The following is a 20,891-nucleotide window of genomic DNA, read 5'->3' on the forward strand; positions in this document are numbered from 1 at the left end:
TATTTGATGACCATTCTGGTTGTGCACAGGCACGTCACTGAAGAAGACACATGGATGGCAAACAAGCACACCGAAAGATGCTCCACGCCATTCATTCCCAGGTGACTGGAAAATGAAAACCATGCTGAGATAGCACCACATTATTAGAACGGCTGGAAGCCAACCACACGAAGTCCCCATGAGGATGTAAAGGAACTGGAATGCTCCTGCACTGCTGGTGCAGCCACTCTGGAAGACAGTCTGGCAGCTTCTTAAAAAGTAACACCTATACCTACCACATGAGCCAGCCAATCCACTTTTCAGATGTCTTTGCAACCACCCGCACATGAATGTTCACAGAAGCTTTACTTAGAAGCAACAACTAGAAACAACCCAATGTCTAGCAACAGCTGAATGGATAAACAAATGGTGACGTATCCATAAAACGGACTTGTTCTTCAGAAAATAAAAAAGGAAATGAATTCTTGAAATACACAATATGAATAAATCTCACGATCATTATACTAAGTGACAGAAGCCAGAACCCTCCCCAAATTATACACGCTATGATCCCATTTATACAGAATTATAAAAAATGCAAACACTACGCAGTGACAGCAGACCGTGGTTGCCTGGGGGCGGGTGTGGGAAAAGGCAGGACGAAGAGGATACAGAGAGGCTTAAGGAATCTTCTGTGGACGTCCATATACTCACCATGTGTGGGGATGTTTCACAGGCATATGTATGTCAAAAGTCATCAAATTGTAAATTTTAAATATATGGTTTATTATATGTCAATTCTTCCTCAAAGCATCTGTTTTTTTCAAACAAGGGATCCCAGGGCCACAAACACATCTGGGTGTCACCTAGGTCTCTTTGTTTTTAAGCTTTGTCCTTCTTCTCAGTGTTTCAGAGTGCTATAACCGAATGTAGTTTCCAGTTAGACCGTGGTGAACCAGACACAGTCCAAGAGACTCTGATGGAACCCACACTCTGGGTGGGTTCGGAGAAGGCAGACAGTCATGACCCTGAGATCTCAGGGTGCAGTATGGTTCTTGCTATGCAGAACCATACAGGCAAATGCATCCTGCTTTCATAAGGAAGACTTTTCGCCAGACTGCCCCTACTCTACCCAGGTTTCCTCTCACCTATGAGGCAATATTTTTTAAAAATATCATTATAAGGTTCTGCCAGGCTAGTGTCACATTACTGGCTGTTCTACTTAAATAAAAGAAAAGTCTCTGTGGAAGACTGGATTTTTCACAAAAAAAGGCCAATATTTCTGGCCCTATATCGTCTCCAGAACCTTGTTGCGTTCCATCAGGAGATGGAATCTAGCTCCCCTCCCCTTGCAACTGCACAGGCTTTTGCGACTGCCTTGACTAATAGAATGTGGCAAAAGAGATGCCGCATGACCCCCAAAACTAGGTCATAAAAAATGAGGGGCTACTGCCCATATCTCTCATGAGACCTTTCCCCTGGAACACAGCCGGCACGCCGTGAGGAAGCCCAGGCCACATGGAGAAGCTGCATGTAGGCTTCTAGTCCCAGCCCAGTGAAATCTCAGCTACCATCAGCCACCAGACATGGTGAGGGCAGGAGCTTCAAATGAAGCCAAATGGAGTAGAGATGAGCTGTCCCCACTAAGCTCCACCCAAATTGTAGATTTATGAGCTAAATAAATGTCATCATTATTTTAAGCCATTAACTTTTGGGGTGGTGTTTGTTATGCAGCAGTAGGTAACCAGACCAGCCTCTTTCCCCTGATCTACAGAGCCCATTTGTTAAGGAAGCTAGTTTGTCTTTCCTCCTCCCTCCAGTACCTAATGGTTAATTACCCTTTCCATAATTATATATCATGAGGCAGCAATAGAGCATCTTTACAAATTACCTGCTTCTACAGAGAGGCCACCCTAAATTTCCTGAATGACCTCAGGCTAAACTTATTTGTGAAAAGCCAGAGCATCATGTATATAATAAAATTAACCTGCCAAATTTCAACTCCTCTATAGACTTCATATTGTTATGCTGGCATCGCATCCAAAGTGAATCACACACACACACACACACACACACACAACTCTTCTCATGATGTAAGGCAGTAAAGGGCTGTGTGTGCTATCTGATATATAAAGATTATTTGACCCAAATAATCTAATGATTCGGCTTTTAGCAAAATAATGAAACAGCTCCTGAAACTGTTACTTATCTGATTTCTCCTCTATTTCTCAGTATTACTCATAATAAAAATTCCCATTTACTGGGAACTTAGTGACGAGCCTGGGACCCTGCTGGGGAGGCACGATGGTTGGTGGCGAGAGCCCAGCTGGGTGTCTGGAGGCCTAGGTGTATAATCTCAGGAAGCCTGCCACTTCTCTAATTTGAAGTTCTGTCACCTGAGAAGTGAAACTTCACCTACAGGATTCCTAGAGGTCATCTCAAGTCTGATATTCTCCAACTTCTGAAAATGGAATTGTGGGTGCTAATTCAAATTAAGTGCCTCAAATTTTATCCAAGCAAACAAACTCCTGTAACAATTACCTTATAGCTAACCAAGTCACACCATGTTCCCACATTCAGCAGGTGGGTGGGAGTTAAATGGGGGAAAAGAACCAGGGCAAGAGGAACAGAACCCTGAGTTAAGGAGAATGACAGGCCTCTCTGGCTCTGTTCAAACTCCTCAGGTCCCTTTCACTTCTCACATTTCCACAGGCCCATTCTGTCGATGAAGACATGACAGGTACATGTGAGACTGCTATCGCTATGTGCAGCCCATCAATCCTGAACATCTTTCCACATTCACGGGCCCTGAATGCAGCTCTGAAAGCTGCTCACAATCAGAAATGTAAACATCAGCACTTAAGAACTGGAGTCAGCTGCGGGAAATGTTGATTGGGTAGTGTCACCTACCGCACACAAGAACACAGATCAAACCAATGTATTGTAATGCTATTAAGCAATTAATTAAAAAAAATTATAGCCTTGACATTTCTGGAAATAGATGTTAATGGTGACTGTCAAATTATGTTTAAACAGAACCCAAGAAGTACACTGTGATTCTGGGAAAACTTTGTTTCCCAGCTGCTATGTTTGGCACTGAAAGGAATCCCCTGAAAACAGGAAACCGCTCTTTCACTCCACTGTGATCATAAGGCCATCTGCCTAACCTTCACTGTGTGCAGTGGAGAGCACAGGCGTATGAGGAGCCGTGAGACAAGGGTGCACAGAATGACCAGGCTGTGGCACCATGAGTGACCACATGGAGAGAGCAGGTGAATATATGGAAATGCACATAAAGACTGGGTGGGACTACAAACTTGCCATTCCCTTTCCCTTTGTTCAAGTATTTTTAACCCTTGGAACACAGTGATATTTACAAACAATAAGATCTTTCTGTATGGAAAATTAAGTTTCCACCCAAACTGACAATGTAAAATTTTTAAAAAATTTGACTTTCAACCTAGATTCAATTCAGATCAAAACCCTTACTTACTGCCTCCACCTTTTTTATTTTTTAACTCTGGGAAGTCATTCCTGTGACCTTAGATTCCAGTTATAGAAGAGGAAATGAAACCATCTAAGCTGTGCATTAACTATCAGGAATTCCAAATGTATTATTTTAACTGCACTCTATCTACTGGCAGAACTCCCAGCTTTCCTGACCTCTCCCATTCCACCCACCCCGGCCTTAGTCCTAACTGAAATCACGAAGAGAGGATGCTAGGAAAGTGCAAAGGGAAGACAGGGAAGGAAGGACTGGGGGAAGAGGTACTCCATAATGTTTCTGACATGAGAGACTGAAGACTTCTCTGAAAAGGAAGGGGAGTACCAATGGAAATACCACTTGGATGCATTGGACAGACCAGGGGCCAAGGGTCACATGTGCAGAGACACTTCTCTATTCCCTGTCTCAGCATGCAGTGAACAAGAGGAATCATAAGAAATCTGAGCTTTTTGGGTAAACAAAGCTACTTTATACAGAGAATTCACTCACCCCCCAAGTTTTGGAATGCTGGAAATGCACAGTGGCCCAAGAGAGTGTGGCAAACACCAGGTGCCTGGGCTACCCGGGTAGGCACTAGCAAGTATCATATGAATACTTCATAAATTTATTAAGAGAACTTCCTTTTCTCCTGCTTGGCTACAGACAGCCTAATATTTCAAAGGAAGCTGTGGGGGACTGAGCTATTTTTATCTGTCCATTAGTTCTTACTCTACTGACTCTTCAGTCCACGGGGACACACAATTCTGGGAGAAGAAAGGCTAAGTGCTCCTTTGTTGTTGTTGCTTAGTGAAAGAGGGTCGGGGGGAAAAGAAATCCAAAAAGGAAGCATGTGAGGAAATTTCCAGCTGTGGTGGAGCAGAGGTCAACAATGCCTTTTTCTAAAAAAAAATACATAAAACTGGACAAAATTGTCAAAAATAGTAATTTCAGGGCTCTGGAAATGAATCAAAGGCAAATAATTTCAGGTAAGAACAGTGGGAGCCTGTAGTAGCCTTCATGCCTAAAATTGCTCTCATCTGTTTTCCTCTTTTATTTTTTAAAAAACCCGTAACAATGAATAAAGCAATAATTATAGTACTGTACTACTGGGTTTATAACACAAATAAATATAACACATATGACAAAAGCAGCACAAAGGAAGAGGGAAGAAAAGGACCTACATTAGAGCAGCAGTTGCTTTATTTTACCATATTAAGTCAGAAAAACCTTAAATCAGCTGGGGTAAGATATGTATTATAACCAATCCCTAGAATAATCATTAGAAGAATAACTTTTAAAATATGGTAATACGCAACTATATGCTTGCTACCCGCAAAAAGTAGGCACACTAGATATGTATACCACACTAAATGTAACCCAGAGAAAGATAGAGCGGCTATATTCATATAAAATAAGGATTTCATAGCACAGAATATTCTCACAGGTAAAGAAGGTCATTTCATAATGGCAGAGGTAAATTTCTCAAGAGGACATAACCCTTCATTTTTATGTACTAGTAACAGTTATAGAATACGCTGTTTTTTTTTTTTAAAGATTTTATTTATTTATTTGACAGACAGAGATCACAAGTAGATGGAGGCAGGCAGAGAGAGAGAGAGAGAGAGAGAGAGAGAGAGAAAGAAGCAGGCTCCCTGCCGAGCAGAGAGCCCGACGTGGGACTCGATCCCAGGACCCTGAGACCATGACCTGAGCTGAAGGCAGCGGCTTTAACCCATTGAGCCACCCAGGCGCCCTAGAATACACTGTTAAAACTACAAGGAGAAGTAGAGAAATCTACAACTATAATCAAAAGACTGCAATATTCTTTGCTCAAAAATGGATATAATAGGGCACCTGGGTGGCTCAGCTGGCTAAGTGTCTGCCTTTGACTCAGGTCATGATCCCAGGGTCTTGGGATCAAGGCCCACATTGGGCTCCCTGCTTGGTGGGGAGTCTGCTTCTCCTTCTGCCTCTCCCCTTGGCTTGTGCTCTTTCAAATATACAAACTCTTAAAAAAAAAAATGGACAGAATAGGCAGCTATAAAATAGAGATACAGAAAATAGGATAAATAGTCAATGAATGGTATCTAATTAATATTTATAGAAACTTTCTCCAGCAACATCAGACTAGCATTTTCTTCCTTTCTTTTCTTTTCTTTTTTTTTTTAAAGATTTATTTGTCAGAGAGAGAGAGAGCGCACAGGCAGAGAGAATGGTAGGCAGAGGCAGAGGGAGAAGCAGGCTCCCTGCCGAGCAAGGAGCCCGATGTGGGACTCGATCCCAGGACGCTGGGATCATGACCTGAGCTGAAGGCAGCTGCTTAACCAACTGAGCTACCCAGGCGTCCCTCTTTTCTTTTTTTAAAAGATTTTATTTATTTATTTGACAGAGAAATCACAAGTAGGCAGAGAGGCAGGCAGAGAGAGAGGGGGAAGCAGGCTCCCTGTTGAGCAGAGAGCCCGATGTGGGGCTCAATCCCAGGACCCTGAGATCATGACCTGAGCCGAAGGCAGAGGCATAACCCACTGAGCCACCCAGGTGCCCCAGACTAGCATTTTCTTAAACAAGAGACCATATTCTGTGCCACAAAATGAGTCTCAATAAATTTAAAAGGATCCGAGTCATAGAAAGTTACATTCTCTGACCATTGTCAAATTTAGTTAGAAATCAGTAATAGAAAGAGCTCTAGAAAATCCTCAAGTGTTTGGAAATGAAAGGAAATCCTTCTAAATAATCCATGTATCAAAGAAGAAATAAAAACAGAAAAGTATTTTGAACTGAATGAAAATGAAAAATTTGTGCGATGTACTTTTTGTATTTGGGTACTTAGGGGAAAAATTTCTTGCAAGAATTATCTACACCAGAAAAGAAGAAGAGCTTCAAATGATGACAACTTTACCTTAAGGAACTAAAGAAAAAGAGCAAATAAAACCCAATTAGTGAGCAGAAAAAGGAAGTAAGAGGGCGCCTGGGTGGCTCAGTGGGTTAAGCCTCTGCCTTCGGCTCAGGTCATGATCTCAGGGTTTTGGGATAGAGCCCCGCATCGGGCTCTCTGCTCAGCAGGGAGCCTGCTTCCTCCTTTCTCTCTCTCTGCCTGCCTCTCTGCCTACTTGTGATCTCTGTCAAATAAATAAATAAAATCTTAAAAAAAAAAAAAAAGGAAGTAAGAAAGACCAGAGCAAAAAGCAAGGAAATAGAAAATTAGAAATAATAAAGAAAATAAAGAACTGGTTCACCAATAAGATAAATTTGACAAACCTCCAGCTAGATTAATAAGGAAGAAAGAGAGAATACAAAAGTTGCAGTATCAGGAATGAAAGCAGAGACCACCCATCAGTTTCTACAGATAACTAGGAAACGGGAATATTATCAATGTTATCCCAAAAATTCCACAACTCAGATGAAATGAACAGATTCCTTGAAAGATACAACTACCTCACTCAAGAAGAAACATAATCTGAATAGCTCTTTGTCTCTACTAAGGAAACTATATTTCTGTATTTTGAACTTAAAAATGTTCCTAACAAAGACAACCAGACAAGATGACTTCACTAGCGAATTCTACCAAATACTTAAGAAGGAAGTAATACCAACTGTAAATGAACTTTTCCAGAAAACTGAAGAAGAATTCTTACCAACTTATTCTATGGTCAACATTACTAACACCCAATCTTGGTAAAAACATTATTTACAAACTGCAGTCCAATATTCCTCACAGACATAGATGCAAAAATCTAAACAAAATTTTAGCAAGTTGAATTTAACTTGCTAAAAAGGAATAATACGTCATAACTAAGAAGAATTTGTCCCAAGAATGCAAGGTTGGTTTACCACTCAAAATAAATTATCTTAAGCAAATAATGGATCAAAGAAGAATTCACAAAAGGGAAATTAGAAAACAGTAAGAGAAAGAGCATCGAATCCTAACCACTAGACCACCAGGGATAGTAGAAAATAATAAGAGAAAAAGGAAAAGTAAAACCCCAAATACCAAAACTTAGGGGACACAGAGAAAGTAGTTTCGAGGAAGCTTACAGCAATAAACTCTCACGCATTAAAAAATAAAAAGATCTCGGGGCGCCTGGGTGGCTCAGTGGGTTAAAGCCTCTGCTTTCGGCTCAGGTCTTGATCCCAGGGTCCTGGGATTTAGCCCCACATTAGGCTATCTGCTCAGCAGGGAGCCTGCTTCCCTTCCTCTCTTTGCCTGTCTCTCCGTCTACTTGTGATCTCTGTCAAATAAATAAGATCTTTAAAAAAAAAAAAAAAAGAAAGATCTCAAATCAACAAACTAACTTTAAAACTTAAGGAACTAGAAAAAAAAGAACAAACGAAATCCAAAGCTAACAGAAGAAAGTAAATAATAAAGAACAGAGCAGAGGTAAACAAAAGAAAATAGACAATTGAAAAAATAAATCAAAAGCTGATTCATTAGGGGCGCCTGGGTGGCTCAGTGGGTTATGCCTCTGCCTTCGGCTCAGGTCATGATCCCAGGATCCTGGGATTGAGCCCCACATTGGGCTCTCTGCTCCACGGGGAGCCTGCTTCCTCCTCTCTCTCTCTCTCTGCCTGCCTGTCTGCCTACTTGTGATCTCTGTCTGTCAAATAAATAAATTAAAAAAAAAAAAAAGCTGATTCATTAAAAAAGTCAGCAAAATTGACAAACCTTTAGCTAGACTGACTCAGAGAAAAAGAGAGAAGAGGCCTCAAATTATTAAAATCAGAAATGAAACTGAGTGAGAATATTATTACCAAGTTTATGCAAAGGAAAAGTATGATAACAGAGTACTATAAACAACTGTCTACCAAAAACTGGACTACTAGATGAAATGGGAGACTCCTAGAAACACAAAACCTATAAGACTGAACTACAAAGAACAGAAAATCTGAACAGATGTTTAACTAAGATAACTGAATCAGGAACCAGAAAAAATTTCCAGTAAAGAAAAGTCCTTGACCTGATGCCTTCACTGATGAATTCTACCAAACATTTAAAGAGCTAACCCCAGTGCTTCTCAAACTTCTACTAAAATTAAAGAGGAGGGAATAATTTCTATCTCATTCTATGAGACCATCCTTACCCGGATAACAAAGCCAGACAAAGACACTACAAGAGAACAATGTTCTGGACCAGTATCTCTTATGAACACTAATGCCAAAGTCCTACTTTGGCATTACCACTAGCAAACCAAATTTGACAGTACACTAAAAGGATTTTACACCAAGACCACAAGACCAAGTAGGGCTTATTCCTGGAATGCAAGGATGGTTCACAACACACAAAAATTGATTTATGTGATATACTAACCACGTTAACAGAATAAGGGAGAAAAAACCCACCTGATCATCTCAGTTGATACACAGAAAGCATTTGACAAAATTCAACAACCTTTCATAATAAAAATACTTGAAAAATAGGAATAGAAGGAAACTACCTCCACACTATAAAAAGCTATGTATGAAAAACCCACAGCAAATATTATACTCAATGGTGAAAAACTGAAAGCTCTTTTCTAAGCTGAGGAAAAAATAAGCCAAGGATGTCCACTTTGGCCACTTCTACCCAACACACAGTTCTGGAATTTCTAGCCAGGACAATTAGTGAAGAAAGAGAAATATAATGCAAGAGGAGAAGAAGTAAAACCATCTCTGTCTGCAGATGATATGATCTTCTATGTAGAAAACTCTAAATATTCCACATAAAAAAACTGTCAGAGCTAATGAATTCAGCAAAGTAGCAGGATCAAGGTCTACATATAAAAATCAGCTGCACTTCTATACACTAACAATGAACAACCTAAAAAGGAAATCACAAAATAATTCCATTTATAAGAGCAACAGAAAGAATAAAAATAAAAAAATTAGGAACAACCTAACCCAGGAGGTGAAAGATTTGTATAATAAAACCAACAAAATACTGCTGAAAGAAAGTAAAGACATCCCATATTCATGGCTTGGAAGAATTAATACTATTATGATTTACTATTACCCAAAGAAATCTATAAATTCAATGCAATTCCTATCAATGTCCCAATGACAATTTTTTTTTTTACAGAAATAGCAACACCCTCCTAAAATCCACATGGAATCTTGAGGGACCTTGAAGAGTCAAAATAATCTTGAAAAGATAAGAACAAAGCTAGAAGACTCGAAGTTCCTGATTTCAAAACTTACTGCATAGCTCCAGCGATGAAAATGGCGTAGTACTGGCAGAGGCAGACTTACATAACAATGGAATAGAGTTAAGAGACCAGAGATAAACCATAAGGTTTTAAAAGGAAATAAGTAAATAAACATTGTATATAGTCAAATGAATTGACAAGGGTGCCAACACCATTCAATGGGGAGAGGAGATTTTTTAATAATAAACTGGGGCTAAAGTGGTTATCCTCTGGGCAGCAGCTTCTGCTGAATCTAAGTCAGCCTCCATACATTTTACTTAGGACATGACAAACAATTGTGAGGGCAAAAGCTAAATCAAATGTTGAATCTGCTACTCTGGCATTGTCTTTCCCCTGGGATTTAGGACCCTCAAATATTGATTTAATAGCTCTAAATTCTAATTTTAGCATCCCCACTCAGAGATTCTGAAACAAGCTCTGGACCACTGCTTCCTGTTTGGTTTCTGCCCCATGCCACAAGTCGCTTAATACTCCAAGGGTTTAAAAAAGCAGGGGTAAATATGGGGCTCAAGTCAGTGTGTTTTTTCTTTTCTTTTTTTAAGATTTTACTTATTTATTTGTCAGAGAGAGAGAGAGACAGAAAGAGAGAGTACAGGCAGGTGGAGTGGCAGACAGAGGCAGAAGGAGAAGCAGGCTCCCTGCTGAGTAAGGAGCCTGATGTGGGACTCGATCCCAGGACCCTGGGATCATGACCTGAGCTGAAGGCAGATGCTTAACACACTGAGCCACCCAGGCGCCCCCATGCACTACTATCTTAAACAAAATCGAAATTCTCAGTAGAGTCTGGTCTGATATTCTACCTAAACAAAAGTACATTATTTAGTTTTAATTACTAATATGTTCTTACTGACTAGTCCATAATCTTCCTGAGAAGAGACTGTTTTTTTAATTTCCTGATTCTGCTTTAACACCCAGAGCCCTATCTGGTGTCCACCTTAGTATGTATCTGACCAGTTAATTTTTGTATCAGGAACAATTGAAAGCAAATAAAGCACAGCACATAAAATATTACTTCCAAATCATTCAAGTCTGTCAGTTCTTCTGCCTCCAATGATCTCCACTAAGACATGTAAGAAAAATCTTTTCTTCTCTATCCCGAGCATTAATGAGCAAATCCCTAAACAAAACTGTGCATTCTTAATGTTTATTTGAGATTAAATTACCTCAGGCAGTTCTTCTAAAAGCTTTTTTTCATCTACTAAAACTATTTTGTACTAGATTAAGTGATTTCATTATCCTTTGGATTAACTAATCCAATTCTAGGTCTGGCATTTTATCAGAAAACAAAGATTTTTCATCCAAAGTAAAGCTCTTTTATTTTTTTTTTAATTTTTTAAAGATTTTATTTATTTATTTGACAGACAGAGATCGTAAGTAGGCAGAGAGGCAGACAGAGAGAGAGGAGGTAGCAGGCTCCCCACGGAGCAGAGAGCCCAATTCGGGACCCGATCCCAGAACCCTGGGATCATGACCTGAGCCGAAGGCAGAGGCTTTAACCCACTGAGCCACCCAGGCATCCCAAAGTAAAGCTCCTTTAAATTAACCTTTAGAGGCCCCTTGACTATATTCAGCTATGTTTCTTCAGAACAAGAAAACAATGGCACACCAGAAGCTGCTAAATACAAATTTTAGAATTGAAGAAAATATATTGAAAGTATAAATTATTTTCTTGATTACCTTATCAATCTGATACCGTCAACCCCTAAACAGCTAGAAGAACTGAAAGCAGATGCCTCCAGGAAGCAGAAATTACAGAGGTTATGAAATAGACAATGGATTAGCACTTTTCCCTGTGCACTTCAGAATTATTAATGTTTTAATTGCATATTTAAATTAAATTTAAAAAGCATAACTGTAGGGACGCCTGGGTGGCTCAGTTGGTTAAGCAGCTGCCTTCGGCTCAGGTCATGATCCCAGCGTCCTGGGATCGAGTCCCACATCGGGCTCCTTGCTCAGCAGGGAGCCTGCTTCTCCCTCTGCCTCTGCCTGCCATTCTGTCTGCCTGTGCTCGCTCTCCCCGCCCCCTCTCTCTGATAAATAAATTAAAAAAAAAAAAAATCTTAAAAAAAAAAAAAAAAAGCATAACTGTAGAAAAAAATAAAAATATAATGGGTACAAACTGAGGCACTAATTTAAAAAACAAGGAAGATTTAATCCTTAAAGCAATAGTGCTGAAGGTTGTTTATGTGACGCCATGGTCTCATGAGACAGCCTTGAGGCCATCATTTATCCTATGGGGCTTTCAGTCCTACATTTGTAAACCTGACAGTAAATCAGAATGCCAAGGCCCTTTCAACAGTAGTAATTCTAGTATTCTACAACTTCAGTAAACAGTGAGTGGCAGGACACAAGAGAAAATGTACTTGTTAGATAAAAGGCAAACTCACAAGGGCTTGTTTTGTAATGGATGGTTAATGAAGTTATAGTGATTAGCACAATTATTTTAGGATGACTCTTAAGAGAGTTAAAGGAAGATGATATGGTATTAGGGAATCTATCTCCGTTGATGAGACAGCTCCTACGACAGAAAGCATGCATGCTCCAAGCATTAATGCTGCATGTAGGGCCTGAGAGAGCCGCATGTGCTGAGTGTCACGTAACAGCTCCTGCTCTAGTGAGCTGGTCAAGTGTCACAACCTGCCCTTTCCTGTGGACTGTAAGCAGTCAGAGACCAAAAAAAAAAAAAAAAAAAAAAAAAAACAAACTGGTCCCAAGCTGCTGGCTCCAAAGGATGGGTATGCTCATCCATATTTACAGCTAGATAAGGAAAGGGTTCTGTCACCTCTTTTATGGCTCTTGACCAATTAAGAGCTCGATCAGATATATCTTTCCATTTACAAAAAGAGTACACATTTCAGACTGCCCAATTTTAACTCACAGACTTGGAAATAAAAGAATCAGCATCCTATCTACTTTTAAACAGCAAGAATAGAGATCTGCCTTGCAGGAAAAAAAAGCAAGACAAACAAAAAAGCTATAAATCGATATCATTATAGAAGTGTCCATAGGAAGTAAAGAAAGGGGAAACTGGGGTTGTAGCAATAACACTGTCTAGTGTCCAGGAAGGTCTTTTCTTTTTATATGTTGACTATTCCATTTTGCATATTTCCTCCTGTACTGTAAGTACCTGCTAAATGGAAAAAACTTAAAAATTAATTAAAGTTCTTAAGTTTTTGAATTCATTTTTTTTTTTAAAAAAACAGGTGGAGTACCTCTTAACAAATGGGCCTTTACAAGAGCAGTAATATGGGTGGGGTGTCTGTGTAATGCCTACTCAACACAGCAGAAAGATAAGAGGAAATTTTTGGTATGCCCAATTCTAAAAGTAGTAATGGGGGAACCATCTGGAACCAGTTGCATGACAAATCCCACGTTCATCTAAACCTTAAGGGTTTCCTCGTGGGTACAAGCACAGACAGAAGCCCATAGGGCGTAACTGTTTCCCACAATGCAAACGCTTAAGTAGCACATGGAGTTTGGAAAACTCTGCAGGACTTCGAGGTCCCCCCCCCCCCCCCCACTGCTCCCAATCCCGTGGCTTTCCTCAAAGCATCCCTGGATTAGCCTCTCTTCTCCCTCTTGCTTCCCCTAGAATTGTATTTTTTTTAAAAAAACCAACACAATGTCCCTTAAAATCATAGAGGCAGAGAATTTAGGTGGGAAAGAACTAAGAGACAATTGGTAGACTACTGATTTAATGCTTGAAAGATCTCCATCAACTCATTTAATTTTTTAATCAACTTGATACATGGCAAAGTTCTATAACCAAGGGTTACAAAGGTTATAACTAAGGTTATAAGTAAGTGCCTCAACTGACATAGCAGTCTAAGAAAATGTAGTTTATTTTATCAGACAGCACCCAATGCATCAAATAAAATAGTAATTTAAAAATCTATTAAACACATAAGACATGCTAGTGAATGTGCATGACTGCCTCAGTTACTCCTCTATTTTATGGAAGAGAAAAGTGAGGCTCAGAGAAGCTGAGTAATTTGCATAAGGTCATACAATAGGGGCAGAGCAGACACTCAAGTCCATGGCCTTGATTACTACTCTATGTGTGAGTCTCAGTGTGATCTAAGTATCACCTGCAGTACCTGCAAAAATGAAGACCCCAGGGTCTCACTTTATACCTCCAGAATCACAGATCTTTAGGTGTGGTTCTCAGGAATCTGCCTTTCCCCCACTATCACTATCTTCACAGTTTTTGATGCACAGGGTTGAGAAAGCCTTATGCCAGATGCTGGAGAGGCAAAAACAAGCTCCCTAGTCTAGAAAGGAAGACAGACATGCAAACTGACAACTTTTAGTACCCATGTGATACACCCTGTGGAGTTTGGGAACACAGGGAAATGAACTATACATGCAAAGACCCAAAGAATATGCCCTGAAATATAGCCAACACTGTCCTGAAGTCAAGGAAGAACTTGACTCCCTCGTTTCTGGGAGGAGGGAGTGGAACATGTAAAAGATGAACCCTTGTAGGGGTGAAGCAGGGGCACAAGCTATTTTGCACAGATGCTGTTTTCTCAGCTGAAGGAGCAGATACTCCCTAGATGGAAAGGATGAAGCGAGAGGATGGGGAGGCATTCGGGACCAAGGTGAGACTGGGGAGTTCACTGGAATGAAGAGTCAAAAAGGCTATGCAAGGGCCAGATTGATCACAGGGGGTCTTGTCCTCCATACTAAGGATCTTGGTTTGTAACTGCATGGCAACGAGGAAGTAGGTTCCAGATCAAAATTTCAAACCAGTTTGGCAGCAAAGTAGAAGATGGACAGGAGGATGAGGAAAATTACTTATGTCCATGCAAAAACTTACACACAGCATCCACTGCAGCATAAATATAATAGCCAAAACAACCAAAATGTCCATCAATAGATGAATGGAAAACATGTGGTATAACCAAACAATGGAATGTTATTTGGCCATAAAAAGGAATAAAGTACTGACAACACAAGCCACAACATGGATGAACCCTGAAAACATGATACTAAATGAAAGAAGCCAGTCACAAAGGCCCCCATACTTTGTGACTCCCTTTATATGAAATGTCCAGGATAGGCCAATACATGGTGATAGAAAGTAAATTAGTGCTTAACTATAGGGCAAGTGAGGACTGACTGTTAATGGTTACAAGATTTTTTTTAGATTGATGAAAATATTCTAAAATTGACTATGGTCAGTTTTTAAAAACTCTGAATATACCAAAAGCCACTAAAATGTATATCTTAAGTGGGTAAATTGTATCTTATGTGAATATTTCAATTAAAAAACCATAATGAGGGGCGCCTGGGTGGCTCAGTAGGTTAAAGCCTTTGCCTTCGGCTCAGGTCAAGATCTCAGGGTCCATGGGGCGCCTGGGTGGCTCAGTGGTTTGGGCTGCTGCCTTCGGCTCGGGTCATGATCTCAGGGTCCTGGGATCGAGCCCCGCATCGGGCTCTCTGCTCCGCAGGAAGCCTGCTTCCCTCTCTCTCTCTCTCTCTCTCTGCCTGCCTCTCTGCCTACTTGGGATCTCTGTCTGTCAAATAAATAAATAAAATCTTTAAAAAAAAAAAAAAAAAAAAAAAGATCTCAGGGTCCTGGGATCAAGCCCTGCATCAGGCTCTCTGCTCAGCGGGGAGCCTGCTTCCTCCTCTATCTCTCTGTCTGCCTCTCTGCCTACTTGTGATCTCTGTCTGTCAAATAAATAAATAAATTTTAAAAATAAACAAAAACCATAATGAAAAAAAAAATCAAGTGGTTATGCAATATTGATTCATGCTTAAGATTTCAGTCTTAGATCAAACTTGTAGCCAGCAGCATTGATCTTCTTGCCATTCATTAATGCTAAGAGTATCTGTTTTATGCCTACTTTCAGATCTGGAGTATCGAAATCTTTCATGCTAGAGCTTCCTGTCTGGCTTCTTTCACTTAGTGTAGCATTTTCAAAGTTCATTCACACTGTAGCATGCATCACAACTTCTAATTCATGAACATGGGATGTTTTTCCATTTATTTAGATTTTCTTTCAGCTATATATTTTTATTTTTTTAAAGATTATTTATTTATTTGACAGAGAGAGAGATCACAAGCAGGCAGAGATAGAGGGGGAAGCAGGCTCCCCGCCAAGCAGAGCCTGATGTGAGGCTCAATCCCAGGACCCCAAGATCACGACCCAAGCCAAAAGCAGAGGCCCAAACCACTGAGCCAACCAGGCGCCCTCTTTCTGCTATATTTTGTAGTTTTCAGTGTACAAGCCTTGTCCTCCCCTTGGTTAAATTTATTTCTAAGTACTTATTCTTTTTTTTTTTTAAGTACTTTATTCTTTTTGATGCTACTGTAAGTGGAAGTATTATTTTAAGTTCATTTTCAGAGTTTTCATTACTTGTATATAAAAATGCAAGTAATAGGGCACTTCGGTGGCTCAGCTGCTTAAGTGTTGATTTCAGCTCAGGTCATGACCTCAGGGTTGTGAGATCAAGTCTGTACTGGACTCAGTGCAGGACATAGAGTCTGCTTAGGATTCTCGCTCACTCTCTGCCCAAAACACTCTCTCTTAAAAAAAAGAAAGAAAGAAAGAAAGAAAGAAAGAAAGAAAGAAAGAAAGAAAGAAAGAAAGAAATGCAAGTGATTTTAGTATATTAACCTTGTACCCTGCAAATTAGCTTAAGTTTATTAGCTTTAACAGTTTGTATGTTAATTCTTAAAGGTTTTTTAGATATAAATCATGTCATCTGCAAACAGAAATAATTTTACTTATTCCTTTCAATAACATTTCTTTCTCTTGCCCAACTGCTCTAGCTAGAACTTTCAGGAAAATACTGAATAGAAGTGGTTGAGGGTGGACATCCTTTCTTGTTCCTAATCTTGAGGGGAAAGCTTCCAAAATCTTTCACCATTAAGTATGCTATCAACTGCAGGTTTTTCACAGATGCCCTTCTATGAGGGCATAAAGTTCCCTTCTATTCCTAATTTGTTCATTGTTTTTTTTTTCTTATCATAAATGGTTTTTTTTTTTTTTTTAAGATTTTATTTATTTATTTGAGAGAGAGACAGTGAGAGAGAGCATGAGCAAGGAGAAGGTCAGAGGGAGAAGCAGACTCCGCATGGAGCTGGGAGCCCGATGTGGGACCCGATCCCAGGACTCCGGGATCATGACCTGAGCCGAAGGCAGTCGTCCAACCAACTGAGCCACCCAGGCGTCCCATCATAAATGGGTTTTTAATTTTTGTCAAATATTCTTTCTGTGCCCATTGACAAGATTATCTTGTTTTTTTTTCTCCCCTTATTCTATTGAGATATGTATTATACTGATTAATTATCATATATTGAACTAACCTTATATTTCTGGGATAAATCCTACTTGGTCATGGTGTATGATCCTTTTTGTCTGTTCCTGGATTGTTTACCAGTATTTTGCTGAGAATTTCTGCATAAGGAATATTGACTCATAGTTGGGTTTTTTTTAAGATTTTATTTATTTATTTGACAGAGAGAGATCATACATAGGCAGAGAGGCAGGTAGAAAGAGGAGGAAGCAGGCTCCATGCTGAGTAGAGAGCCCCATGCAGGGCAATCCCTGGACCCTGGGACCATGACTTGAGCCAAATGCAGAGGCTTTAATCCACTGAGCCACCCAGACGTCCCTTGACTCATAGTTTCCTTATGACATTTTTTTCTGGCTCGGTTATCGGGGGACACAGGGAAACACAGGGAAAATGAACTACACATGCAAAGACCCTAAATGAGTCTTTGGGTCTCACAAGATGAGTCTCACAAAATGAGTCAGGAAGTATTCTCTCCTTTATTTTTGGAAGAGTTTGAGAAAGCCTGGTGTTAGTTCTTCTAAAAATTTGGTAGAAATCACCAATGAAGCCATCTGGTCGTGGGCTTTTCTTTGTTGGAAGTGTTTTGCTCATTAAGTCAGTATCTTCTGTTGAATAGATCTATTCAGATTTTTTCTTCTTGAGTCATTTTTTTTTTTTTTAAGATTTATTTTATTTATTTGGTGGGAGGAACAGAGGGAGGAGAAGGACAAATAGACTCTGCAATGGGCATGGAGCCTGACACAAGACTTGATCCCAGGACCCTGAGATCATGACCTGAATTGAAACTAAGAATCAGACACCCAACTGACTGAGCCACCCAGGTGTCCCCTTCTTGAGTCATTTTTGATAGTGCATTTCTAAGAATTAGTCCTTTTATACATAGGTCATCCAATGTGTCAGTGTACAGCTTGTCATAGTATTCCCTTTTAAGTATTCCTATTATCATTATTATTATTATTATTATTATTTTCTAAGTAAATAAGTATTCCTTATTTCTTGAGGTCACTAGGAATGTCCCTTCTCTTGTAGTCTGCTCTTTTTTTTCCTTTGTCCATCTAGCTAAAGGTTTGTCAACTTGTTGATCTTTTCAAAGAACCAGCTTTTTTTTTTTTTTTAAGATTTTATTTTTACTTGTCAGAGAGAGCGAGCACAGGCAGACAGAAAGGCAGGCAGAGACAGAGGGAGAAGCAGGCTCCCTGCTGAGCAAGGAGCCCGATGTGGAACTCGATCCCAGGACGCGGGATCATGACCTGAGCGGAAGGCAGCTGCCTAACCAACTGAGCCACCCAGGCATCCCAAAGAACCAGCTTTTGGTTTCATTAATCTCTTCTACTGTTTTTTCTGCTCTAATTTTTATTTCTTTCCTTCTGACTACTTTGGTTTAGTTTACTCTTCTTTTTCTATTTTCTTAAAGTGAAAGGTTGGGTTACTGATTTGAGATTTTCTTTTTGAAGATATGTGTTTATGGCTATAAACTGCTCTCAATGCCTCCTGTAAGTTTCAGTAGGTTGTTTCACTTTCATTCTCTTTATTTTCTAATTTCCCTTGTGATTTATCCTTTGGCCCACTGCTTTTTTTTTTACTTTAACTGTTTAGTTTCCACTTAGTTGTGAATTTTCCTCCTGTTACACATTTCTAATTTCATTCCATTGTGGTCAGAAGATACTCAATATAATTTCAATCTTTGTTCAAATTTGAGACATTTTATGATCCAATATATACCCTATCCTGTAATGTTCTATGTGCATCTGAGAAGAATCTTTGATACTGCTGTGGTTGGGTAGGTCCAGTTATACATACATGTGTTACATGTGTGTGTCCATACACACACACGTATACACATATACATTTTTATATATATATACACACATACATATATATACACATAGTGTCTAGTATCAAGTTCAAGTCTTAATATGTCCTTGATGATTTTCTATCTACTTATATCCTAACCATTTACCCTTTTTTGCTAAGTAATTTATTGCAATAAAACTTACATAAAATATATATAATTTATCATTTTAACCATTAATGAAAATATTAAAGTAAAATAAATATATTTTTACTCTCAGTCCAGATGAGACCTCAGCGAAAGCAGTTAACAGGACTTAAGTAAGAAAGTATTACAGAATAGCTGAGTAAAAGTACTAGAAAGATTAGCTACTCTGGAAAGGTAAAAACTGATGCCATCCAAGTGGCCCTCAGCCAAATCTGGGACAGACTTTGTGTTGAATGTGTTCTTAAAATTCAGCATAGGATCCCCATCTTAATGTGAGATATGTAGCGAGCTATGACACTCTAGCATCTGGTGCGGCCACTGCTCCTGTGGGACAAAGGAACCATATGATTGATTACCTGATAACCTTCTGTCTTCTTCTGACACCACTTCAGCAAGGCATTCCTCTTTGAACCTCCATATTCTCTTGCCAATGCTGACAGAGGGTCCTTCCTTTCTTCCCTAAGTGAAAACAAGGAACCCAAAGTTAAAACATTTTTTATTTGAGCTCGATTATAAACCAGAAATCCCACAAAGAAGAGAACAATGTCAGGGTGCATTTTTGAGTAGTATAACTGCACACACAAAGACATCTAATGGCAAGATGCATCTTTTCACTCATATGATTTTACTTACAATTTTGCCAGGACCCTCACTGACCCACCACTGTCAGGGGTTTCTGCTGTCTGAAGGGAGGAACTCTATTATCCACAAGGAAACTGGCAAAGATTCAGTGCAGTGTGCATTCACAAAAATAATGGAATGCACTCCAGAACGCTCAGAAGGGGGCATAATAACTTGATGCTGGCAGCATCTGAAAGCTGCCACAGCCGCCTTTCACCTAATAGCTTACCTTTCCATAATCTTTATGCTTTATTTTATTTTATTTTATTCATTTTTGTTTCCTACCTTTTATGTCCTCAATCATTTCCTCTTTTTTAAGAACAAATCCTTCTTGTAAATACAAAGGATTATAAGGCATGGTTCCTGCCTTCAAGGTGCCTACAACTGGGGGAAGCAGATAAGACAACAGATGGCGACAAACATCCATAAAACATCTCAAATGTATTTACTGCTATATTATACACTCTTTCTTGACTATAGGTAATTAGAATTTTATCTTGCATAGAAAAATGGGATTTTTCCGTAAATTCACTCACTCATTTAATACCTCCTTACCCACCACTTCGCCAGTCAGTGTGCAAGTGCTGGGCAATGAGTAGTGAACAACACAGGCTCCCTGCCCCCTTAAGGAACTTCAGAGTTTACTATAAGTTATAACACAGATAGATCACAGAAGTTCAAAGAAAGAAAGGAAGAAAGAAAGAAAAAAAAAGAGAGAAAGAAAGAAAGAAAACCCAACAATGGTTGTAACTCATTTCTTAAAAATATACGTAGGGTACTTTTGGGTACTGCCAATTTCCTTGAAGGCAGAACAAATATCCTGTTCCAGAAAAGACAATGAATCAAAAAAGATGTTTGGATCATGCAAGGGAGGCATACTACCCTGCATATCTGGGCCAAATCCTTCCTTTTAGTAACTACTTCAGGACTACCTAGACTAAGAGTACCTCTAAAATAACCTGCTCTTTCACAAGTGGCATACCCTTGAAAACCTGGTCTAGTTTTTAGTGGTTACTTTATAAAAAAGCAGAGATTCTACCCCACACTCCATAAACTTAGTCCAGTAAGTGTCCTAAAGGTTATGTTACAAGCAGCTCAGTATTCTTCAACACAGTGATTCTGTCTGTATTCACCCTTCAAAATAAGTTAGGAAATAAAAGAATACACATTTAGAACTGAGGCTTTTTACAATTGAGAGGTGCAATGAACCCGCACCAGTTTGATTTATCTTAGAACCAGAAGTAAAATACAAAAATTTTCAACAAGCAGTTAAAACTGCTACCTTGAAGAAATATACTTTGATGCTTGTGTGCCAGCCCAC

The 20,891-nt window shown here is 39.4% G+C and overlaps 1 protein-coding gene across 2 annotated transcripts in view; it reads right to left on the reverse strand.

Moving 5' to 3' along the window:
• SPECC1L (sperm antigen with calponin homology and coiled-coil domains 1 like) overlaps positions 1 to 20,891 on the reverse strand; it is a 140,334-nt gene that overhangs the window by 16,851 nt on the left and 102,592 nt on the right. For both annotated transcript variants that reach the window (XM_059140870.1, XM_059140869.1), the window contains one exon: positions 19,306 to 19,408. In XM_059140870.1, coding sequence (XP_058996853.1) covers positions 19,306 to 19,408 — 103 coding nt within the window. The remainder of the gene's footprint in view (positions 1 to 19,305; positions 19,409 to 20,891) is intronic.

Source organism: Mustela lutreola, chromosome 11 (genome assembly GCF_030435805.1).
Source record: "Mustela lutreola isolate mMusLut2 chromosome 11, mMusLut2.pri, whole genome shotgun sequence".
Classification (NCBI taxonomy): Eukaryota; Metazoa; Chordata; class Mammalia; order Carnivora; family Mustelidae; genus Mustela; species Mustela lutreola.